Source organism: Colletotrichum higginsianum, chromosome 4, assembly GCF_001672515.1.
Source record: "Colletotrichum higginsianum IMI 349063 chromosome 4, whole genome shotgun sequence".
NCBI classification, from domain to species: Eukaryota; Fungi; Ascomycota; class Sordariomycetes; order Glomerellales; family Glomerellaceae; genus Colletotrichum; species Colletotrichum higginsianum.
Genome location: NC_030957.1, coordinates 4,073,855 through 4,097,552, shown reverse-complemented (window position 1 = coordinate 4,097,552; position 23,698 = coordinate 4,073,855). Strand labels below are relative to the sequence as shown.

At 55.6% G+C, this 23,698-nt stretch overlaps 9 protein-coding genes across 9 annotated transcripts; 5 read left to right on the top strand and 4 right to left on the bottom strand.

Moving 5' to 3' along the window:
• Positions 1–43: 43 nt before the first annotated feature.
• CH63R_06534 (Benzoate 4-monooxygenase cytochrome p450) lies at positions 44–2,223 on the bottom strand (the record flags this gene model as incomplete). Its single annotated transcript, XM_018301509.1, has 9 exons — positions 44–206; positions 288–448; positions 543–807; positions 889–999; positions 1,073–1,238; positions 1,342–1,740; positions 1,828–1,897; positions 1,975–2,067; positions 2,134–2,223. The coding sequence occupies 9 exons, from the start codon at positions 2,221–2,223 to the stop codon at positions 44–46; spliced, it is 1,518 nt and encodes a 505-aa protein (XP_018159359.1).
• A 1,135-nt stretch (positions 2,224–3,358) lies between these two features.
• Positions 3,359–4,508, bottom strand: CH63R_06533 (Short chain dehydrogenase reductase family; the record flags this gene model as incomplete). Its single annotated transcript, XM_018301508.1, has 3 exons — positions 3,359–3,754; positions 3,865–4,364; positions 4,442–4,508. The coding sequence occupies 3 exons, from the start codon at positions 4,506–4,508 to the stop codon at positions 3,359–3,361; spliced, it is 963 nt and encodes a 320-aa protein (XP_018159358.1).
• Positions 4,509–5,178: 670 nt separating this feature from the next.
• Positions 5,179–7,301, top strand: CH63R_06532 (Cytochrome P450; the record flags this gene model as incomplete). Its single annotated transcript, XM_018301507.1, has 4 exons — positions 5,179–5,572; positions 5,672–6,298; positions 6,388–6,569; positions 6,711–7,301. 4 exons carry the CDS (start codon positions 5,179–5,181, stop codon positions 7,299–7,301), a joined length of 1,794 nt encoding a protein of 597 aa, XP_018159357.1.
• Positions 7,302–7,883: 582 nt separating this feature from the next.
• Positions 7,884–9,983, top strand: CH63R_06531 (Major facilitator superfamily transporter; the record flags this gene model as incomplete). The annotated part of the gene is made up of 5 exons (XM_018301506.1): positions 7,884–8,069; positions 8,142–8,337; positions 8,451–8,653; positions 8,723–9,488; positions 9,598–9,983. 5 exons carry the CDS (start codon positions 7,884–7,886, stop codon positions 9,981–9,983), a joined length of 1,737 nt encoding a protein of 578 aa, XP_018159356.1.
• A 614-nt stretch (positions 9,984–10,597) lies between these two features.
• CH63R_06530 (Cytochrome P450 82A2) lies at positions 10,598–12,052 on the bottom strand (the record flags this gene model as incomplete). Its single annotated transcript, XM_018301505.1, has 1 exon — positions 10,598–12,052. The coding sequence occupies one exon, from the start codon at positions 12,050–12,052 to the stop codon at positions 10,598–10,600; it is 1,455 nt and encodes a 484-aa protein (XP_018159355.1).
• A 763-nt stretch (positions 12,053–12,815) lies between these two features.
• Positions 12,816–15,147, top strand: CH63R_06529 (Benzoate 4-monooxygenase cytochrome P450; the record flags this gene model as incomplete). The annotated part of the gene is made up of 10 exons (XM_018301504.1): positions 12,816–12,902; positions 13,014–13,106; positions 13,162–13,231; positions 13,328–13,660; positions 13,729–13,779; positions 13,862–14,042; positions 14,136–14,240; positions 14,309–14,579; positions 14,668–14,828; positions 14,988–15,147. 10 exons carry the CDS (start codon positions 12,816–12,818, stop codon positions 15,145–15,147), a joined length of 1,512 nt encoding a protein of 503 aa, XP_018159354.1.
• A 645-nt stretch (positions 15,148–15,792) lies between these two features.
• Positions 15,793–17,527, bottom strand: CH63R_06528 (hydroxymethylglutaryl-CoA synthase; the record flags this gene model as incomplete). Its single annotated transcript, XM_018301503.1, has 5 exons — positions 15,793–15,930; positions 15,989–16,120; positions 16,196–17,136; positions 17,256–17,358; positions 17,471–17,527. The coding sequence occupies 5 exons, from the start codon at positions 17,525–17,527 to the stop codon at positions 15,793–15,795; spliced, it is 1,371 nt and encodes a 456-aa protein (XP_018159353.1).
• Positions 17,528–18,523: 996 nt separating this feature from the next.
• CH63R_06527 (aristolochene synthase) lies at positions 18,524–19,831 on the top strand (the record flags this gene model as incomplete). Its single annotated transcript, XM_018301502.1, has 4 exons — positions 18,524–18,869; positions 18,930–19,016; positions 19,117–19,303; positions 19,417–19,831. The coding sequence occupies 4 exons, from the start codon at positions 18,524–18,526 to the stop codon at positions 19,829–19,831; spliced, it is 1,035 nt and encodes a 344-aa protein (XP_018159352.1).
• Positions 19,832–20,719: 888 nt separating this feature from the next.
• Positions 20,720–22,491, top strand: CH63R_06526 (Prostacyclin synthase; the record flags this gene model as incomplete). The annotated part of the gene is made up of 3 exons (XM_018301501.1): positions 20,720–20,979; positions 21,067–21,522; positions 21,588–22,491. The coding sequence occupies 3 exons, from the start codon at positions 20,720–20,722 to the stop codon at positions 22,489–22,491; spliced, it is 1,620 nt and encodes a 539-aa protein (XP_018159351.1).
• Positions 22,492–23,698: the final 1,207 nt, after the last annotated feature.

Below are 23,698 nucleotides of genomic sequence, written 5' to 3'. Positions count from 1 at the left end.
CTGAATGGAATGTTGTCTCTCCAGATATCTGTAACTTGTCCGATCAGAGCGTGGACCTTTCGTGAAATTTGACCGTCAGCGTCGGCTTCCACCACATCACAAACACGCGGCCCTCGCCAATAAAGTCAACGTCTCTGTTGACAAGCTCGAGATCGTACTTCTGAAGCATCTTGGCCAAGATGAGATTGACTTCCATGTACGCAAAGCTAAACCACAAAAGGTGCACATTGAAGTCAGCCATCTCGAATCTTTGTTTTCCAGGGTCAACGCGCGGGGACGAAACCTACTTCCTGCCGAGGCAGCCTCGCGGCCCCAGGGAGAAGGGCTGGCTGGCCTCCTTGACGTCCTTGCTGTCCGGGTCGAGCCACCTCTCCGGCTTGAACGACATGGGGTCGCTGAAGTTGTCGGGGTCGTGGGTGACCGCCCACGCGCTGGTGTATATCTCCGTCTGCGGCATCGTCAGCATCTCTGGGGACCTGGCAATGATACTTGATGAGAGAGGGAGAGATAGGGAGAGAGAGTGAGAGAGAATGAGAACCCACCCCCGCCGGAACATAACGGCCGTGAATCTGGAATCCGGGGGACACGCGCGGAAAGCCCTGGGAGCCGGGAGGGTAGAGCCGCAGACCCTCGTTGATGACGGCCTGCAGGTAGGGCAACTGCTGGGCTTTCTGCGCAGTGATCGACTCGTACGAGGGGAACGCGCCGCGGATCTCTTCTTGGAGCCGGCTCAGGGTATCAGGATGCTGCAGCAGGAAAGACGTCGTTCCCGCGAGGAAGGTCGAGACTGTTTCGCCTCCCGCGACGCTGTTCGTATTGTAGTTCCGGTCAGTAATCGCTTCCCAAGACCTCGATCGTCGGAGGTTGACGTGACGGAGGGTCCCTTACGTCAGTGTGGAAACATGCGCCGTCATCTCTTCCTTGTCGACGGTGCCCTCCCGGACTCTATCCACGAGCAAGCTGATGAAGTCCTTGCGAGGATTGTCATGCTCCAAGATCCTGCGAATCTCAACCCGATTAGAGCTCTGATGGGCGTCTGCTGAGAATCGAGCATGCAAGCATTCAATCTCACCTGTCTACTTTTTCTCGACTGTACTGGGAGTTCTTGTTCTGCACTAGAAGCATGGAGGGTATCAATGTCTTCAAAAGTCGGGCAATCCCCAGACGGCTCAGGTTATCGATGAGGGTGATGAAGTAAAGGTGCTCTTCGATCATATCGGACCAAAAGTGCGGTTTCCCTGCGTGGGTTTCGTCGTCAGTCTTTGAGTCCTAGGCCCTCAGCGGATGGGCAAGTAAGGGGCAAGTAACGAGCACCGGGGCGGGATTGGAGGGTTCCATTACCGTCTTCCAGACTGTGAAAGGACTCGCCAAAGGCCATCTCTCCGAGGATGTCGAACGAGACCATCTCGTACCACTTGGTCATGTTGATGCCCTCCGAGCCCGGCCCGCCCTTCTGGCCGATGATGTTGACGAAGTCGTCAATCTTTTGGCTCACGATGTGCTCCTGGTCGAGCAGCGACCGCTGCGAGAAGGCGGACGACAGCATCTTGCGCATTTCGCCGTGGCGCTTGGGGTCGCGCTCGCTGCCGATGCACAGGCTCTTGAAGCCCGCGCCAAAGATCTCGTAGAACGGCGCCTTCACCGGGGTCGGGCGCTCGGCGTTGGAGTGGCCATAGACGGCTTTCCAGGACTCGGTCGAGCCGAACGAGAGCTCGTTGGGGGAGACGCGCACGACGGGGCCTGTAGTTCCGTCAGGGGTTCCATTCTAATGTCTGGGGCACCAGGGGAAACGCGGCCTTGCTGCACGCAGCGGAAGGGATTTCGTACCATACTTGCGATGAAGCTTCTCAACATCGAGATGGATGCGACCCGTGGTCGTGTGGATGAAACGCCATAGCTGAGGTAGAGACGAGCATCAGTAAAGTGAAACCCAAGCATACGTAGAAGGTGTATGCATGCAGAGAAGCGGCATACCAGCGATGCGCGACCGAGCCATGGCCCAGGGTATTCGGCCAGAGGATGGAAGTACAAGTTGTACACAAGCAGTGAAGCTCCGTACGCGACCACCTGCGTCGGGTTGTTAGACATTCAGCACACACTATCTTGATCATCGGAGACCGGCTGAGAACCTACCAAGGCCACGACGACGTGCCATGCCGGACGGCTCACCCACGTCGGGGAGAACGCGGTGGAGTCGAACGTTGTTGTCCCACTAGAGTTCATTGCGAGTCGACGTACGTCCCGAGGTTCACCTGGGCAAAGAGGCTGCTGCGAACTCCAGCGCACCGTTGGTTGTTGAGCTTTGGGTAAGGAAAGCAGAGAAGGGAAGAATCTCTCAAGGCACTTCAGAGGTCCAGCAGCCACTGACCACCGCCCCCCCTCTCGTCGAAAGATGAGACGAGCTGATTTTTTCTCTTCCCGACATTGTCGGCGTATAACTCAAAATAGCAAAGTCCCGACTTCTACCAGGATGTGGCATGTGGTGAGGATGGACGGCAGGGTGACAGCGCAAACCGTCCGAGCTTCTGTGTGCAGGGAAGTTCCTTGCTCGACAACACACCATTCTATACATTGTATCATGCGATGTACCTGTTTGATAGGGCTGTGCTGTTGCTACACACCCCCTCCCAAGGGATCCCGAACGCTGGACTTTAGCCAAGCCAGCTAACTGGGTATAGAGATGAACCTGCAGGTCGATATCTTTTTGCAATGGCAGGTCAATAGCAGTAACCCCTTTGGGGGCGACACCAGCGGCTTGTGCGTGGCTCGAAGGATCTGCTGCGCTATGCGTAAACCCCACTGACCCCCTGTGGCAATCCCCTCTTTCAGTGGGCTGGCTGCCTGAAGCAAGCTTCCAAGCGGCCTACGGCGGCCCGAAACGATCTCCGAGGCCGTTCCCGTTCCCGCTCGGGGTGGGTCCACTAGCGCCCTTGGCGGCCGTCTTACTTGGGACCCGATCTCACCCCCATTGGGGGTGTCATCGTTTCCGTAAGGAGTCAACGTCGACCCGGATCCGAATCCTACGGATGGCGCAAGACATGTCTTCCCAATGCTTCTCGTGTCTCAGTCTCGTTATTCAAGGATCTGTTCGATCTTACGAGCCAGTTCGATTCGGTGTCTGGCTGTTTACATGTAACAGCACTTGCTGACTATGTCCTGTCTACCAGTGGCTTATGACAGACATGTTATGACTCTTGGAAGTTATATGCAGAGCTAGGGAATTTGTATGTGTTCCAAAATGAGGTGTGTTATGGACATGTGGCCTTGTCGACTTAACAAGATATTTAACATCATCATTGCTTGAAGTCAACAGTACATACATGCCTATGGTAGACACCCCAAGTCTAACTAAGCTCGTTCACCGGTTGTCGGTAAGCTTTTGCTGGAACGCCGTCATCTCAGTCGGCCATTCACCGAACCACTGAGATCTCAGAGAGGCGGTAGGCTCCTCCACCTCGGTCCAGCGATCCCCCAGGGTGACGATCACTCGGCCGTTCCAGCGACCACTCGACTGCACCTCGGCCGGGTCGTCCCTCCCGTACGCTTCGACCTGGTGGTCCTGCGTGGCCGTGGCCGAGAACACGACGGCCAGGCCGACGTGGAACGCGCTGCTCACGGGCGCGCCGGCTTGTATGATTGGCGCGGCCAGGTTCCCGGGCAGCAGCTTGGAAATGGTGGCCGCGGGCGCCACGCCGTTGATCACCGCCCCGAACTTCTTGATCGAAGGGCGCAGAGAGCGAATCAGGCCCACCAGCTTGTACCGTAATTAGCAACACAACACAAAAAGAAACCCTGTCCTCCGACATATAACAAAAAATGTTCCCTTCAAGGGGGAGGAGTGCGGCGAAACCGAGGAAAACGTACAAAAAGCTTGGAGGCGCTGTACACAGGCAGGCTCTGCTCCGGGGAATACGCCGTCGCGCTGGTGGTGATGACCAGGCTGCCCCCGGGACCCTGCTTGCCGAATTTGCTCAGCGCGAGCTTGACAAAGTTGAGGGTCGCCCGGACGTTGACGTCGAGCACCGAGTACTTGGGCTCCACGAGCTCGCCGGCCTCGTCGACGATGTCCGCGAAGTAGTCCACCTCCTCCGACACGCCGGCGTTCGCGACGGCGATGTCGATGTGCGGGATCCCGCTGAAGACGGACGAGAGCTGCTTCCAGCTCGTCATGTCGCACTCGTGGAACTCGATGGCGGCGTCGACGTCCCTGCCGAGCTTCTCCTTGCGCGTGCCGTCGTCGACCTGGCCTGGGATCATGAAGATGTCGAAGTCCCAGTCGATCGGTACTCTGTCGAGCACATGCACCTTGGCGCCCTTTGACGCAAAGATGCGCGCTGCCGCCAGCCCTATGCCCGAAGAACCACCTGGGCGGAATCCATGTCAGATCAGAGATCGGCCTCAAGTGGGCGGCAAGGAGGAGAAGGGGGGAAAGGGGAGCTACCTGTGAGCACCACGATTTTGCCATCGAGTGTTGGGATTTCCCCAATGTCAATGTGGAGAGAAGTCATTGTTGTCTCTCGGGTATCGGCGTAGCTCGTCGTATCTGCCTCAATGTCTCTGCCTCTGTCGATTCAGTCCGTCCGAAAAAGCATATGGATTGCCTCGGTTTCCTGTGCCACCTTTCCAGAACACTTTTATGCCCCCCCCGGTCCACCTTCGTGAAGACGGATAACGCCACGAAGCATCTTCGGGCCTGATCCGAACCCCGCCCGCCCTGCTTCAAGGGTCCCATCCATAAGCGCCATGCTCCAATGTTTGGGGGGTGCGGACAGGGATCTATATCCCGCACATTACTCCAAGGAGAAGGTGTTGCAAGCACACGCGAGGGTCTGTTGATTGGCCAAAAGACACAGGTCAACCCCGCGTGTGTCTGTCTGCATCAGCCGCAACGACGTCTCTCCCAACATCCGGGTTACGGTCCCGGCAGGCTGACACCTCCCCGCTCACTACCGAGGGATTCACGTGGGATGCCAATGCCTGTCCGTAATCAAGTTACACCTCTTATTCAATTTCGGTTTCCAAAGCAGCCGGCGGTAGCAAGCCGGCCGTTCGCGTTGGGCGCTCCATTACAATAACTTGATGCAGCTGAGATCAATCCGTCAATAGGGCGAATATTGCTGGTCCCAGGTTTTTTGTGTCTTTCTCTCCCATTCGCTTCAACCACATTGACGCCTTTCGATGGAGTACCTACAAGGCATCGCGGTTTTGCTCGTCGCTCTCGTCGTCTACAAAGTGTATAGACTTTGGGGTTACGTCCGAGCGGCAAAGAAGACAGGGTTCACATATGTTGTGGTGCCCCTCCTGGAAACGGAGGTTGTGGCCCAGCTGGCAACTCTGATCCTCCGCAAGCTGTACACAGACCAGCTCGACGCCGGAAACGGATGGCCGTCGTGGTGCCGGTTCATGATCAAGGACTGGTCCTGGGAGGACAAGCGGTCGGCTCACGAGCAGTACGGGGATGTCTTCCTGGTCGTGTCCCCGGCAGGCATCATCTGCTACGTCGCCGACGCGGATGTGGCGTGGGACGTCCTGAACCGTCGACATGACTTCACCAAGCCCAGAGACAAGTACAGTAAGTTTCAGCTCGTTTTGCTGCTCAGCGTGCAGTTCGTCTGCTTCTGATGCTGCCACCATTTGGTTGGTTCCTGACCGCCCTGACAACGAGTTTCAGAGATCCTTGAACCCTACGGGCCAAACGTTGCGACCGCCGAGGGCAGCACCTACAGATTCCACCTCCGCATCACCGCCCCTCCCTTCTCGGACGGGAGCGGTGCCAACGAACTGGTGTGGCAAGAGACTGCGAGACAAACCGAGCTCCTGGCAGACAAATGGGAGCACGAGGCACTGGAGAACGTCGACGACGCCATCAACGCTCTGACCCTGGCCGTCATCTCCTTTGCCGGCTTCGGCAAGAAGGTCGTCACCAGCCAGGGCCAGTCCCGTGATGTTCCCGCGGGATACCGGATCAGCTTTCTCCAGGCGCTCAGCGACGTGACCAAGTTCATGCTCCAGATCCTCGTCTTCCCCACCTGGTTTCTGTCCCTCACGCCGTACGCCAACGCGGGCCTCGCCAAGACCCAGCTCGAACAGTACATGAAGGAGATGATCCGTCGCGAAAAGGCCTCCATCGAGACCGGGAAGGACACCCAGACCGGACCGCGGGGCAATCTTCTACAGTCCGTCATGCTGGCGTCTCACCACAACTCGCAGTCCGCGGCGACCGGGAAGGACGACAGCCTGGGCCGGGGATTCAACGAAAGCGAGGTCATGGGGAACCTCTTCATCTACTTGCTGGCGGGTGGGATTTTCTTTTTTTCATACGACTCCAAAATGCGCTCTCTTTCTTTAATGGCCGTTGCTGACACCGTCCCCCCCCCCATGACACAGGCTACGAGACAACGGCGAACGCGATTGCGTACGGGCTCATCACTCTTGCGCTGCGGCCTGATATCCAGGCCCGCGTGGCTGCTGAGATCGACCAGGTCTACAAACAGGCGGCAGCTGAGGGCCGAAAGGAGCTCGACTACTCCAGCGACTTCCCAAGACTGGAGTACACCTACGGTTTCATGGTAAGAAAAGCCATCTCACCCTATTCCCGCGGGCAGTCCTCGCTGTTTCCCACTGCGAAGTTACACGTTATTTCTTGGGGAATGCCTGAACATGCAGGGTTTCAATATCCGTCTGGCATTTCATGAGCTAACTCCTGGCAGTATGAGACCTTCCGGTTGTATCCAGGCGTCACTTTGATCACAAAGATGTGCAAGACAGCCCAGGACCTACGAGTATTCGACGGAGCGACCGGACAGACGCGGACAGCCACGATACCAGCAGAGTGTAGGGTGTACCTGTCGGCCCCGGCAGTCCACTACCACCCCAAGTACTGGCCGGAACCCGAGGAGCTCGAGCCCGCGCGCTGGATGCGCAGGGAATGGACCAAGAACCAGGACGCGCCGCCGGCCGGGAAGGCCGACAGGCACGTCGTGGCGGCCGACAAGACGCGGCAGATGCGGGGGACCCTCCTCACCTTCTCGGACGGGTCGCGCGCGTGCCTGGGCCGCAAGTTCGCCCAGGCCGAGTTCATCGCGTTCCTGGCGGTCCTGCTGCGGCGTTTCGAGGTCTGCTTCGAGCCGGGCGTCGACGTCGAGCAGGCGCGGCGCGACCTCAACTTCAAGTCGGCCGGCAGGGTCACGCTGGCTCCCATAGACGGCTTCAAGCTGGCGGTGCGGAAGCGGGTCCCCGGCGGCTCTGACAGACGGCCGGACGAGGCCGATGGGATGTCCCGTCGTACTCGGCGAGACTGATTGGTGGCCTGGGGAGGAGAGTGTCTTTACCGGCTCCGGCTTCCGGCTTCGGCTCCGATGTGGAGGTGACTGCCGTGGCGGTCTATGTGCAATCAACCTTGACCAGCTGCCTCTATATTTGCTTTTGCTGTTCTGTTCTCGATGCCTAGGGGAGTGGAATTTGGCGTATCATACAGACAATGAACAAATACCGATATCCCTAAGGGGACATAAGGAGTAGAGGGCGGGTCCGTTTGACTTGACTACCCCATCCGGCAAAGTGCCATGCATCATCACACACGCCCCCTTGGCCGGCTTGTCTATTTGCCCGCCATCCCTGCAGTGCGTCTTCTCACTCTCGTGCCCCCACCCATGGTTGTGCCGTCGCCGTCTTGAATCTCCGGACTTATCTCTATCAGAACGCGTTGGAACACTCAAGGAAGTACGCACGCGGTCTTTTCCTTCATCCCATGTGCCCGTTGTTCTGTTTACAACCAATCCATCTCTGGCACCGGGTTTTCGTTGCCTAGTTTGTGATTTCGCCCATTTTGTTTCGTTTTCGTTTTCGCAGCCGTACCTCCTCGTCGACTACCAATCTCTGCCATGGGTTCCGCAGTGGATGAAGAGCAAAAGGTCACTGAACCTCAGCCGCTTGTCCCTGGCGGAGATGCAGACCGCGATTCCGCCGCCCAGTCGGACGGGGACTCCGGAGAAAGCTTAAGTGGTTTTCGTCTGATATCCTGTCTTTCTGCGCTTCTCATGTGCAACTTCGTCGTCTCTCTGGACATGGTGAGTCCCAGGCCGAATACCCACAATGGAAGTTAAGGCTTGAACGCGGTTGAGACTGACTGCCTTACCCAGACGATTCTGGCAACAGCCATCCCACGCATCGTTGAAGAGTTCAGCAGCCTCGAAGACATCGGCTGGTATGGATCATCCTTCTTCCTCACCATCTCGGCCTTTTCCCAGTTCTGGGGCAAGGCCTACACCTACTTTTCCCTCAAGTGGGTATTGATGACAGCCATCGTCATTTTCGAAGTTGGCAGTCTCATCTGTGGTACGTTCGCTATCAGAGTTGTCCCCGAGGACCAGGGGGCGGCAGTCTTTCAAACGACTTCCCGGGTCCTGAGACTTGGAATTCTGCTAAAAGAAACACTTTCAAAATTGCAGGTGTTGCGAAGAACAGTCCGACCCTCATCATCGGACGTGCAATCACGGGAGCAGGCGGTGCCGGAATCAGCAACGGTTGCTACACCATCATCGGCGTCGTGGCCAAGCCCGAGAAGCGCCCCGCTTACACCGGCATCTTGGCGGCCATGTACGGGTTCGCCGCCGTCATAGGGCCGCTGATCGGAGGCGCCTTCACCACGAACGTGACATGGCGATGGTGGTAAGTTTTTGCGGCGGCAGACAACCCTCCTCCTCCTCAACAACAACCAAAGACTCTGGCTGACCTTTTGGGCCCGCGAGCGGGCGTCCCCAGCTTCTACCTCAACCTGCCCATCGGCGGCATCGCAGCCTTCATTCTCCTCTTCGTCGCTCGCCTCCCATCCTCCAAGATGGTCAAGACAACGACAAAGGAGGCGCTGCTCAACATGGACCTCGTCGGCGCAGGACTCATCATGGCGGCTTTCGTGTGCTACCTGCTGCCGCTCCAGCAAGGAGGCACTACCAAGTCCTGGAGGTCGCCAACCGTGATAGGACTGCTCGTGGGATTCGTCCTGCTCCTGGCCCTCTTCACCGTCCATCAGCTGTGGCTGGGCGAGAGGGCCATGATGGTACCCCGACTGATGAAGCAGCGACGCATCATATCGCTCGCCTTGTTCAACCTGTTCATGGCCGGCTCTTTCTTCACCTTTGTCTACTATCTCCCAATCTACTTCCAAGTCATCGGTCACTACTCGGCACTCGGCAGCGCAGTACAGAATCTGCCCCTAATTCTCGGGTCGACCGTCTTCGGCATCGTGGCCGGAGTCCTCATGGTCCCGGTCGGCCGCTTCCACATCTTCCTGATTTCCGGGGCTGCCCTGGTCGCCGTTGGCGGAGGGCTCACTTGCACCCTGCAGGTGGGCTTGGACACGGGGAAACACGTCGGGTACCAACTGCTCGTCGGCGTGGGTGCCGGGCTGTGTCTCCAGGTACCGGTGATGGTTGGCCAAGCGTTTTCGCTGCCAGCGGACGTCGCCAGCACGACGGCCATTCTTTTGTGTGAGTGAACCCCCCCCCCCCCCCCCCCCATCTATTTCCTTTCCTGTCATTCCTGAATCACCAGGAAAGGTCAGCAAGACTAACACACGGCTTCTTCAAAACGGGGCAGTTTTCCAAACGATGGGTGGCACGATTGTGATTTCCGCCGCCCAAAGCATCTTCACCAACGGGCTCGTCAACGCTCTGAACGCGGCCGGCTTCCACAACACTTCGTTGGTCCTCTCGAGCGACACGGCCCACCTCAGCAGCGTCCTCACCGCGGACGAGATGGCTGTGGTGTTGCCGGCTTACCTGACGGGTCTCCGGAATGCGTGGGCCATGGCTACGGCCTGCGGCGGGGCAGCTCTGCTTTCAAGTGCCATCGCCAAGTTTGAGAACATCAAGAACGTGACGCCGCAGCAGAAAGACGCCGTCGCCGAGACCAAGGAGGGCAACAAGCATTCCGGATCGTCAACCCCTGACGAGAGTTTCGGTGAGAAAGGAACAAGCGACTGATTGCGCAACTGTCCTACTCAAGTCTCATAACGAAGCAGGGAGAGTCTGAAGAACTTGGGGTTGCTGTGGTGCTCTCATAGGTCGCGACACACTTTAAAACACGCATGGGTGTCCATTTATTAAATACATAGATTACTGTCAACTTGAATTTCATTCTTTATTTGATGGAATTTGGCTAGGACTTTAGACGTCGTCCTCGTAGCTATTAACTACAACTTGGTGCAGGAACAAACGCCTGCTCTGGCTCAACTACACCAGTCTTTGAACACAGGGAGTAAAGAGCTCTACATAGGATGTTTTCAATATTCATATAGTCTATCCACTTTTGACAAATTTTCATAAACAAGGAGACTCAGACTACTGCAAACTAGTAGTGACTTGAGGATATTCGGCTGAGAAGTGTAAAGAATCTTTAGAGATAGCATTTTACTATTATGCTTTCTATGATTGCATCGTCGTCTTGCTTCTTAGAAGAACATATGCTAGTGTACCTGGTCACAAAAAGTACCCTTCATAGAACATTTCCATATCTCTTGATCATTGTCTGGGGCTTTTGACATTGTTCAACTTCCATGACCGAATTTCATGTAGGAGAACCGTCACCGCAGATGGCATCAATCTTCCGAAACTACGTCCGTGAAGAAACTACGAAACTCGACGTCGTCTAGTAAGTTTTGCATGTGCTCCTTGTGCATGGTAACCTGTATCTCGGCCGACCCATCTCTGCGGCGCGGTAGGACGAAGCAGATGCCGTCAAAGATGCCGAGCGGGAAGCGGAAGAAATCCGCCGTCTCCTGCCCGCCAAAGGTGCGTCCCCAGTTCAGCTCGTAGAAGCCGAGGCCGTATATGGAGCTCAGCACGATGTCGTTGGCGAGCCACGTCGGGTACAGCAGGCCCAGGGCGCTGACGTCGGGGATGGACGCCGCGAGCTCCAGGGTCTCGCGCATGACCTCGGGCTTCTGGTGCTCCCGGAGGCTCGCCCGTACGAGCTGGGCGACGGACCCCCAGGACAGGGGGCCCGACAGCTCCTGCGTCGTTGACTCGGACCTGGTGTAGAGGACTCCGTTGCCCAGGTAGGTCGAGCTGATGGGAGGCTGGAGGAGCCTTCGCACGTCCATTGCCGTCATGAGCGTCGACAGCGTGGCCTCGCCTGCGTTTTGCTCTGGGTTCCGCGTGCGAGCCCGGACGATACTGGTCCAAAGGATGGCCGCCAGCGAGTCTGCCGTAGATACCCACTGAGCGGGGTCGTTCGCCGCCGCTTCGGCGGAACACCTGTCCTTCAGACGTTGGATGCCGTCGTTGCTGATAGAAAGTATCCGAGTTACCGGGTCCATGGGGGGCAACTTGGCAGCCAGGACAGTGCTCGATTCCTCTCTGGGGCGGTAGTCCAGTCCAAGCATCTGCCACGAGCGGGGGTTTCGTTTCAGTGTGTCGTATCTCGACGACGGTACATTCGGGTTCAAGGTCTCGAGATCTGATGTAGTAGGACCGAAACGAGGCGTCAAGCCTGGTTCCGGGCCAGTGTTGGCGTCGGGCAAGACCTCGTCGTCATTGGCCGCGATGCATATGTCGGCTGCGTGCTTCGCCAAGGCAGCCATGACATTGATCACACTCGTGCCGTCCATCAAGGCATGCGACGTGTTGAATGCCAGGAAGCAGCCACCGTCGACGAAAGTTGCTCTCGCAGCCGTCGTCCGACGGTTGCCGGAATCCGACGTGGCTCTTGATGGCATAACCAAAGACGGAGGGAGATACCGGCGCGGCATCCCCAACGCCTTCAGCTCTTGGTACGACAGGTTCACCTCCTCTGTGGCGTTCTTGACCTCGAGCTCGGGTTTGGAGTCGGGTGCCTGCAGCGTCTTCGTTCCCGGGCGGCTGGTTCCATCGTTGCACGGCAAGATGAAGCCGCCAAGAACCGGGGTTTCCTTGACGAGACGTCCATAGGCGTGCCTGAGTACGGCGCCGGTGCGCGGCTGGTGATGATTCGGACACGGAAAGCAGAGGACATGACAGTTGTCGATGTCGGGCATTATGTCATCCAGGGGTCCTAGGGTCCAGAGGTTGGCCATGTTGGGCGGCTGGGGGGACAGGGTAAACGGGCGAACGGTTGTCGTGGAAACTAGTGGCTGTACCAAACAAAAGAGACGGGGATGATGCTGTGCGCTGCGAGACTGAGAGATGCAAAAGCATCATCTCAAGTAGTGTGTGTACGAGATGTACACACAGCCAACCATCCGTGCTAGGGGTAACACGACACTTACAAGGTACATGTGCATACTTCAGGTGAGAGAACCCCTGTCAAGCGCAGGGATTTCGTCGATTGCCCCATGGAGTAATACCCCCTTGTCGATGCATTTTCCTCGGCGGAACTTATTACAAACGCCGCCCCCAATAACTCTGGAGCCCGTCGGAATCCTTCGGACCCCTCCCTCCATCTCACCACCTGTTGGGCCCTGTATATGATAGTGGTGACAAGAGCCCGAGGCGTGGTGTGCTGAGGAGGATGTCTACCCTAGACTAGACCCTCAACGGCGCAACGCGTTTTAACTACTAGACGGAGTAGCACGAGTTGGCGCGGGTCACCAGGAACCACGTCCTTCTCCTTACAGACCAAGCTTTTTATCCTGCGGGTAGATCGATCTAGACAAGGGTTTTTGATCCTGGTGGTCGGATGGCCCTGGGAGGTGGTGCTGGCCTGAGGCTCACGGAGAGACGGGACTGAGCGAGATATGTGATAATGATGAGAGAGCTTGCCAAAATACACTGAGCCTTGTGATGGCGCGCATCTCATACCGGCCGTCAGTTTCCTTTTGCCAGTATTTCGCACTCAACATGGATCATTTGCGGTATCTGGGTCCATCCTTCGCCTTGGGCGTCCAACACACAGTCGTCCGGACAGCTCTCTTCTGTTGTTCCGGAGTACGTGTTTAGTCATTTTGGCTCTTCCACCCTCACCTCGTCTGGTCGTGTGCTCTCCTAGGACTGCACCGCATCGATCAACCAATGCGGAATGACTAACCAGTTTCCCAGGCTCTCTGCACGTTCCTTGCCTTCGCCTTGTATCAGTGGTACTTCCACCCGCTATGCCGGTTCCCGGGTCCTAAGCTAGCTGCCATCAGTAATGTACGCGGTAGCGCCTGTCGTGAAACCCCTCTCGCAGAGTCTGATAGTGTCACAGTTCCCTTACAGTAAGAGTTATCTGGGTGGCCGACAGCCGTGGGACATTCTCAAGTTGCATGACAAATACGGTACGACCCTCACTCATCTACTCGTACACCAAGCTTGGCGGCGGGATCTTGAGTACAGAGGGGTTTAGTTATACTGATGGATTTCTTCATCCCAAGGCCCTGTCGTTCGCATCTCCCCCAATGACCTTTCGTTCAACACGGCCAAATCCTGGTCCGACATCTACGGTGTTCGCAAAGGCCAGGCAAGCTGCTTCATCAAGAGCAACTTCTACGATGGGGGCAACTTCGCCGACCAGGCCCACTCCATCGTGAGCGAGCGTGACCCGGAGAAGCATCACCAGATGCGCAAGTTTCTGTCCCGTGCCTTTTCGGACACGTCTCTCAAAGAACAAGAGGCCTTGGTCAACACGAAGATTGACCGTTTCGTCGAGCGGATCGGAGAGCAAGGGACAGTAAACTTTACGCACTGGTTCAACCTGTTGACATTTGGTAAGACAGAATCGAGACAGACTTCGTTTCTCAAATATTGCTGACACGCTTTCTTCCTCACCTTGCAGATATCATCGGAGAGTTGGCTTTTGGAAGAGACTTTCAAGGCATTGAAACCGGTAAGGAAACATTCTCAGGGGTTGACATTGATGTGTTTCATCGCTCGATGAATTTGGTTCTCACTGCTCACAATCATCACAGGCCAAACCCATTTCTGGATCAACGATGTTCTGGGCAGCATGTCTCAAGCGAGCGTTTCGGATACGTTGACGAGGTTTCCCATTCTCGGGAAAGCCTGGCTGATGTGCAACCCGGGTTGGATTTCCAAACTCATGGTGGCCGCGACGAGACACCAAAAGTACACCATCGAGTTGACCACGAAGTGAGACGAAGCACCTTTTCTTTTTCCCCTACTGCTCTTCGAGCCCACTGGCAGCAAGAAAAGGAAGAGAAGAGCTAATCCGGAGTAACGCAGACGTCTTCAAGAAGACACTGGCCGCAAAGACTTCATGAGCTACCTCCTCCAAGACAGGGACGACAGTTCGGATATCCAGCTCGCCGCACACGCTTCTGACTTTGTGTGAGTTACGGTCCTCCCCTTGGAAATGCAGAAAGAGTCTCTCCTGACGCCCATTTGAAACACCGCAGCATTGCCGGGAGCGAAACGACGGCCACCACGCTCGCCGTCCTCTTTTACTACGTGTGCACAACGCCCTCGGCCAAGCGGGAGCTCGAGCACGAGATCCTGTCGGCCTTTTCGGCGTACGGCGACATCAACGCGACGTCGGCCGCCTCCCTCAGGTACCTCCACGCCGTGTGCCAGGAGGCGCTGCGGATGTTTCCTCCCTTGCCCCTCGGCCTGCCGAGAGAGGTGCCAAACGGCGGCGAGACGGTCGATGGGTTCTACGTGCCTGAAGGGGTACGTATCCTCTTCGTTCTTCAGAGTGCTGATGACTTTGTCTTTGTACTATTCCAAGTGTGTCATTTTTGGTAACGCGGATGAACAGGCCATCGTTTCCACCAACCCGTACGCGGCTTCTATGAGCTCCTCCAACTTCGAGTCGCCCGAGCAGTTCCAGCCCAGCAGGTGGTTGTCGGGTGAGCTCAAGGACAATTTGGATGCCAGCAGGCCATTCTCCTTCGGTCCCCGAGCTTGTCTTGGTAGAGGGTCAGTTTTTTATTTTCCCCCCTCGTCTCTATGATAGACTAGACCTCTTTGCACTCCCTTCCCCGTAACCCCCATTCCTCTACGAGTTCTCCGACGCCCAGAGAATCAACCACACACACACACGCATAGTCTTGCTTACAACCTGAACACATTTAACAGGCTGGCTTGGCTTGAGCTCCACGTTACCGTGGCCAAGATTATCTACGCCTACGAACTCGAACTTGTTGATGGCTCCTTGGACTGGAACAAAGAGGCATGGATGAGTCTGTTGTGGAAGAAGCCAGACTTGAACATCAAGCTGACCAAGCGCACACGCTGAGTACGCTTGACGCCGTCAAATTAGGCACACACTAAAAAAGCGCCACTTGAGCGCACCATAAGCTTCTAGAAGCTTGCCGCTGTTCATATGTGGTTTTTATGGTTAGCGTCTCATACTTAAAAGTAGATTTAAGGTTGCAACGGCCTCATGTGCATGTGTTCGTCTCAACTCACTCCAGCAATATGCAGTGTGTCACCCCATAGTCAGGGCCATATTCAACAACCCCTCGAAAGGGGTAAGTAAGTGGCTTCAGAATATCTTTTGTGATGTCTTCTTCCTGTTTTCTGTAAATGTCCGTCGGTAGGCTTGTGAGTTTGCTCTTCTACCCGACAAAAGAGTACTGAAAAGCTTGCTGGAACTTGGCGGTTCCGACCGTCGCCGAAGATCTTATCCCCTTTTTGACAACCCTTGTGGCCACTCTAGATATCACTCTTGCCAAGCAACAGTGGGTTAACAGACAGAACCTACCTTTTTTCACGCTTCTCACAATACAAGGTTATATCTGTTCCAATGATTCCAAAGTGCGGAAAGACCTGGGGGGTGGTCTGTCTATTGTTTGCTTCCTAGTTCTGTATTGCTAGGTGCTGCTCTAAGATGGAATCCCCGACAAACAAGAGAACGCCTGTCATCATCACTTCATTGTTTCTATTCCTTCACGGCGTACGTCCTCCGGTACGCCTCATCAATCTCCTTCAGATAGTATGTGCCCGGAACCATGTTCTCGATGCTGCCGACTGGCTCGAAGCTCTTGGCTCCATATGCGTTCAGTCTTTGGCCACAGGCCTGGTTGTGTGGGGTTAGCAATGGTTTCGAATAGGGTACAGGCGGGAGATTGGTTTACCTCTTCATATTCTTCGGGAGTTGCGATCTTGCGCTGACTCAACCGTTCCATGATGTTAATCTTTTGGACCATGTCGGTAAGATCACCTGTGACCTTGACCGCAAACAGAGTGCTGGCGATTCCGCTGCCGTACTGTGAGGGGGCAGTAACGGTTAGTATATAGGTTGCAGGGACCGGGAGCGCGAGAAGCAACAAGACAAAACTTACGCTGAACATGCCGATCGTCTTTCCTACAGACTCCTTCAGGTCGATGTTGCTGATCAGGCTGATGAGGGAGCAGTACAGACTGGCCGTGTACATGTTGCCGCATTGCGTGGGGGCGGCAATGCACGGCTCAACACGCGACTTGAAATGGTCCTTGGACAGCGTGACAAAGAGCTTCTCCAGTTCCTTGCTCTTCAGGGAATCCTCGTAGCTGAGCTCGCGGAGCTCGGCGGGGAGCTTCTCCCAGGCGCTCTGGTCACTAGAGAACTTGTAGTCGTTGTACAACAGCCGTCCGTAGCACTTGCTGACCAGCTTGCAGTTGGGGGTGTGGAAGGCCATGTAGTCGAAGACGTCCAGCAGGCTGGCCGTGTTGGTTTTGGGCCCGTGGCCGTTCGCCTTCACGTTCGCCTCTTCGACTCTCTCGCGCAGACGCTGGTAGCAGCCGTCCAGGGCCGAGATGTAGCATCGGATAGACTCGTGTCCGTTGACCACGGGGAACTCGGCCTTGAGGTCGGGCTTGTAAAAGTCGTAGGCGTGCGTCATGAAGGTGCCCCTGAAGGCCGGGTCCAGGGCAAGCACCGCGTCGGGGCCGACGAGCATGGCGACGCATCCTGCGCCGCCCGTGGGCCTCGACGAGGATTCCTTGTAGAGCGCAATGTCCGAGGCCACCACGATGGCGTTGCGGCCGTCCCACGAGCGCGACTCGACCCAGTTGACGGCGTTGAAAAGGGCGCTCGTGCCTCCATAGCATGCGTTGATGGTGTCGATGCCCTCCAAGCTCGTGTTGCCGGCGGGTTCGAAGAGCTGGGTCAGCACGCTCTTGACGGACTTGGCCTTGTCGATCAAGGACTCGGTCCCAACCTCCAGACGGCCGATGGACTTGGGGTCGATGTTGTACTTCTTCAAGAGAGAAGACACGGCCGTGAGAGCGAGGGAAGCCGCATCTGAGGTCGTCACGTCAGTAAAGGTGACGGATAGAAACGTTTACGGAAGTGTCACTCCGACACGGACGGTGCTTCCGTCCGAAGCAGCGCGGTTTGTCGCATCATGAGCAGTCCCTTACCTTCACGATCGTTGCAGAAGTTCATGTACTTGAGACCCAAGCCAATGGTGTATTTGCCGGCCGAGACGCCCTGGGATTGTTCAAAGAGCGACTGGTCCAAGGCCTGAGATTCGGGTTAGTTAGTTTGCTGGGCTCGAGTGAAGACGATCCAATCCCAGGGGAGGGGAGCGTCGCTAGCATAGCATAGCATAGCATAGCATAGCACAATCACGAACCTGGCCGGGGACATAGATCTCCATGGCCTTGATGCCAACATTGTTAGGGTACGCCATTGTGAATGCTCGGATCGAAGAAGGGGGGGCACTAAGTGAGGGAGGGCGCCGGTTGTCTCGGGGAATAAGCAAAGAGGCAGAGGGGAAACAGAAGGAGAGGTGAATCTTGCGAGGGAGGGACGGAGAGAGAGAGAGAGAGAGAGAGGGAGAGGGAGAGAACAGTGTGGGCAAAGATTGTGTTCAGAGGAAAAGAAACGAGGGGGAGAACAACAGCGTCGATCGGGAACAAGCCGGAGACCCTGACGAGGGCTAGCCGGCCAGCCCGCAACAGGGGTCCATCCATGCAAAGCTCGCTACCCCTGTCGTATACAGGGGATGGACACCAGGGGCTGATCACCCAGAAAGTCCCTGTAGTCCCTCTGTAGTCTCTCTGTAGCGCCATATCACGAGTGGGGGGTTTGTTTGCTTCCGAAGCGAAAGGAAGCGGCACAGCGAATCTCATTTCGGGAAGCATCGGGCCTGGCAACCGACGGGGTCAGCCGGCCTGGAATCCCATCCCTATCCCGGGTGAAGGTGAAATCCTGCCAATCCACTGCAAGGCAGGCAGGCAGGCAGAAGCTTTTCAAGCGTGAAGCTCGGGGTGCTGGATTTGGAAGCTCATCTACCGGCCTCACGGCCTAAGTGCAGGAGGCGCATCCTCTGCCGCAGACGACATCTACGCCAATGCATAGACGCAGCATGCCCCCCTCTTATTTCTCCTTACGGTAACAGGACGGACTCGAGTATCTGCTTGGGAGGCGTCGTAAAGGGCCACTGCCGTTCGAATGGATGGATACCCAGGATCTCGGTTTGCCAGAGGAGCCTCAGAGGGGAGATGGAGGATGAGTCTGAAAACGAGCCCATGTATTTAAAAACTTGTTCAGAGTATCAAACCTTGCTCGGCCTACAAAGTGATTTTGTGTTGACTGTTTTCTCGGATAGATTGTGTTCTTTCAACTCTGTCGACCAAGTCTTTTATACCATAATTTCCCCCATCCATTAACAACATCGCCAAAGATGACCATCATCGTTCCTTTCCAAGATGAGGCGACGTACAACGGTCTGAGCCCTATCGGACAGCCGCTGAAGAATCTCAACGGCTTTTCCAAGCAGAAACGCCCGAGCGGGCGCCGCCCGATCCCGCCGTCCTCCTGGACTCCCGTCTGCCACCCCCTGGTCGACCCTGTCACCGCCGAAGTCGATGCTTGGTTCCTGGACAACTGGTCGTTCCCTAACGAGAAGGCTCGCAAGAAGTTTGTTGCGGCAGGGTTCTCCAAGGTCACCTGCCTTTATTTTCCCCTCGCCAAGGATGATCGCATCGCCTTTGCTTGCCGTCTCCTGGCGATCCTGTTTCTGATCGATGGTATGTGGATGCCGTACATGGACTTGTCTGGACGGCGAACAACTAGCTGACTTCTTCAAGACCTTCTCGAGTACATGTCTCTGGAAGAAGGCAAAGCATACAATGACAAGCTCATGCCCTTGGCACGCGGCGAAGCGCAGCCTGACCGTAAGTAAATACCTTTGTCTCACTCGATACCGAAAACAGTGACAAGGGAAAACCCATGGAAATCCCTCTTGTACCCGGAGATTAACGCTTGGACTACCAGGCACGATTCCCGTAGAGGCCATGTTCTACGATCTGTGGGCAAGCATGCGCGAGAAGGACCAGCATCTCGCGGACCAGGTCCTGGAGCCCACCTTCGTGTTTATGCGCGCACAGACCGAGGGGATCCGCACAGAGATCACGGAGCTTGGCCAGTACCTGCAGTACAGGGAGCGAGACGTGGGCAAGGCGTGAGTTTGACCACCCATCCGGCGCCCCAGTGATGATGATGATGATGATGATGATGATTTTGACTTAAACTCGTGGCTCTTGATGTTAACGTGTGCCCGCTCGGATTCAACAGGTTGCTATCGGCACTGATGCGCTTCGCCATGGACCTGCACCTTAGCGACGAGGAGCTCGCCGAGATGAAGGAGGTGGAGCAGAACTGCGCCAAGCACATCTCCATAGTCAACGACATCTACAGTTGGGAGAAGGAGTTGAAGCAGTCGCAGGTCGCGCTAGAAGAGGGCTCCATCCTGTGCTCGGGCGTCAAGGTGCTCGCCGACAGCACGGGGCTCAGCATCGAGGCGGCCAAGACTTGCCTCTGGTCGCTGGTCCGGGAGTGGGAGCTGAAGCACGAGATCCTCTCCTCGGAGCCCTTTGTCTCGTCACAGTGCTCCAAGGCCCAGAAGCTCTACCTTCAAGGCTTGGAGTACCAGATGAGTGGGAACGAGCTCTGGAGCCGGACGACCCCGCGGTATCTGGTGGTTGATTAGACAGACGACGCTTGCAATGCAAAAGGGTCTTGGGTTTTTTATTCATTTTTAGATTGGTCACATCATGATGTCTTTTTGGTAGATTTGCGTTTCTCATGAAATACGATTTGTTTTGATTGCGTATGGCCACTTCAGCTTCTTGTTGCTGTAATGGATGTTGTGCGTACTAGACGACCCGACTAACTTGATATTTTTCACTTGTTGCAGTTTGTTTAGATTGCTGTAATTGCTTGATTCACCACCTCATAGATAGCTGACGATAACCTTTTGAGACTATAACCCTGTTCACTGACTCGTGACTGGACTGCCTTTGTTTTGTTGACTATAGTTGTGCCAGCCGCGATTGCAGGCGAGTCGACGCGTGTTGAGCTCTCAGGATCACAAGACTCGTTTGCCAAAGTGCTTGCCTCTGGTTTGCTTAGGTAGTAGTGAGACTTCTGTAACTTTCAGATGCACCGCTAGCCAGCTCCATCGTGCCTAATTTCTGTGTCGTCGCAATACACCTGTTCTTGATCTTGGATGTAAGCTCAGATGGCCGGCCTAGCCCGTCCGTCTCCGTCGGCGTACCCCCCCAGCTCTTATCCCCATTCGGCCATTGACCGGCAAGGAGTTCTCCGACATCCTTGCTCGGGCCCCCGATCCCCCTCCCCTTCCCCGTCCATTCAGGGAGCCAGCCCACGAAAGCAGAAATGCGCCAAATGCATCGGCCTGAATCCTCCGGGGCCACCGTACAGAATCAGCAAGCTGTCAGCCTGACAATCGCAGGTTCAAAGTTGGAAAGTCATGGGAAGTAAATGTCAATAAAAGAGAATCATGTTATAGGGAAGAAAACTACCGGTGTTGTTGGCTTTTTGCGTACTTCTTCCTGTCCATCAGCGCTAGAGCAGGATGTCCAAATTGCAACTCCAGTGGTCCAACGAGACCGATTCCCAGTCGGCTTGGCTAAGCCGGCTGGACGGTCATATTCCAGGCGGCGAGCAGGGCCGGAATGTCCTGCTCGCGATCTTTTCGCTATACCTCGCCTATCAAATCTTTTGGGCGAGCTCCCACGATCCTCGCGAGCCAAAGCTCATCAAGTCCCGGATACCGATTCTTGGACATATTGTTGGCATCTACAAACATGGCTCTCGCCACTTTACATGGATTGCGTACGTTTTACGTGGTTTCACCGGTCCTTTTTCAGGCCCCCCCTCCCCCAGCCATCGTCACCAGTTGCTAACAAAGATCCCAACTAGTCAAAAGACGGGCCTTCCCATCTATTTGCTCCCCATGATTGGGGGTGGTAGGATCGCCATCGCCAACACACCAGAGGTTTTGAGTGCCATCGACAAGAATCCCACCGCCGTTGCCTTCATTCCTCTGGCTGCCCTTGTCATCAAGAAGCTCTCTGGCCTTTCTGCCGAGGGTAACAGAATTCTCTGCGGCAAGACTGCCGGGCCTGACAAGCATGAGGGGTACATGCACATCTTGTCGAAGGGCGTCCACAGCACCCTGGCCCCCGGCCGTTCCCTCGATGCTGTCACCAGCATCGTAGCATACGACCTGAACGACTCGATACAGGAGCTTCACGGCAAGACGACGCGCATGAACGTCCTCCATTGGTTCCGCCACGCTTTTGGAATCTCGTCCACCGACGGCATCTATGGTCCGGGGAACCCCTTCAAGGACCCCAAGGTGGAGGCCGGCTTCTGGTGCGAACCTCCAGCCCCTTGTACATTTTTGACTTGAAGGACACTGACTAACTCGCTGTTTCCAGGGCGTTTGACGACTCCATCAGTGACCTTCTTATCAGTCCCATCACTAGGCTGACCTGCCCCTTCGGACACAAGGGCCGCGCCGACGCGTGGGCAGGGTTCGAGAAGTACTTTGCGAACGGGGATCACGAACAGGGATCCGACCTCACCAAGGCGCGATACAAGACGGCCGCCGACCTGGGCATGAACAACCTGGACATCGCCAAGCTCGAGGTGACCATGATCATCGGCATCCTCACCAACACCGTGCCCACCATCTTCTGGGCCGTCTACTACGTCTACCGCGACCCTTCTTTGCTGGAGAAGCTGCGTCAAGAGATCGCCGCCGTCGCCATCCGCGGCACGGACGAGAAGACGGGCGCCCCGGCGTGGACGCTCCCGACCAGCGCGCTCAAGGAGAAGTGTCCGCTCCTGACGGCCGTCATCAACGAGACGCTGCGGCACCGCACCTGCGGCATCTCGAGCCGCATGGTCACCGAGGACTGCGTCCTCAACAACAAGTACCTCCTCAAGAAGGGCACCGTGTGCGAGCTGCCCAACAACGTGCTGCACTCGAATGAGGCGTACTGGGGCCCGACCGTCAACGAGTTCGACCCGACGCGCTTCCTCAAGGACGCCTCCTCCAAGGAGGCGCGCATGGCCCGCGGCGCGTTCCGCCCTTTTGGCGGCGGCGTGTCCAGATGCGCCGGCCAGTACCAGGCCATGTCCCAGATGATTGGCGGGTTGGCGCTGCTGATCATGAGCAACGACTGCGCCCCGGCCGACGGGGCCGAGTGGAAGTTCCCCGGCGCCCACGGTCACACCATCGCCGCCGCCGTCGACCTGCCCTCGTCGGATCTGTGGCTCGACGTCTCGTCGAGGAAGGGGTACGAGGACCAGACCTGGAAGCTGGACCCAAAGCTATAGAAGACGAAGCGGCATCCGCCGTGGATATCAAGCTTGCAGTTTTTGTATAGCGCATAATCAGGAACGAGACCTACCTTTACATCAGATCACTAGCTCAACCTGCTCTGGACGGGATTATGTTTCTAGTAAGCGTTGACAGTCACAGAAAGCGTCTATTTGGGATATCTCTACATCCTGGGGTGCTTCAGGCAGCAGATATCTCGTCTAATAGCTGGCACCTATCATAGATCTTATGAATAAAAAGGCTTTTTGAAGCGTGTTTATTATCCCTTTGAGTTTTACAGTATTCATTTCTTGATGTTTCTGTTGATTGTGGTTGCGTGTAGCTACCTGCCCACGCAAAGGCCTGTCGATGCTTGTGAAATTAACACATATCTACTAGACGGCTGACTTCATTACTTGGTAAAGAAAGAAAAGGTTAGTGACAATTTAACTATAAATATATATCAGACTTAACGTGGCTGATAAGCGAGTCGATCAGACAAGCGAGTCGATCACCCAACCACGACTACATTACAAACCCAAGAAGACATCAATATCAACACCACTAGATCAATTAACGCTACTAAGAATTCTCTTCCTCAGTCGTTTCTACATCAAACTGACACGTTCGCGCATTGTGTCCTGTGTTTCCGCACACGCCACACCTTCGTTGACCCGATTCAGTCCTTGGCTTACGACCACTCCTCCGACGCGTTTCCTCATAAACCTGTGCTGTTGCGTCCCTCTGCGACTGTATATCCTCTGCATCAGCTACAGTAAGACTTCCTCCTTGCTGGAGACGCATTTTCTTAGCTCTCCGACGTCGGCTTAGTGTGCTGTTTTCCTCTCGAAGAGTTTTGTTCTCCGCCCTCAGGAATGCATTCTCATGCATTATTCCTAGTGTTCCTTTAAGAATATAGTCAACGTCGTTATTGATAGGTGTTGGGGAGCTATTTTGATGACGGGCAATTCGATCCTTGATCAGTGTTGACTGAGAAGTTGCTTCTGTTGGGTTGTTTGGTGTCCTGGAAACCCAAGGGAGCGGTGTTGTTGGAAGTGATCCTGGAGGCGTTGGAGTGCGTAACTTGACGTCCAGCTTTGATAATACACTTTCTGCACTCAGAGGGACAAGCCCGGAGCCTCTGAAACCTCCCTGGATATTCTTTCCCGTAAGTGCTTGTGTAAAGGCCTCACGAAACGCTGGAAAGAAGTCTTCCTTCGTAAT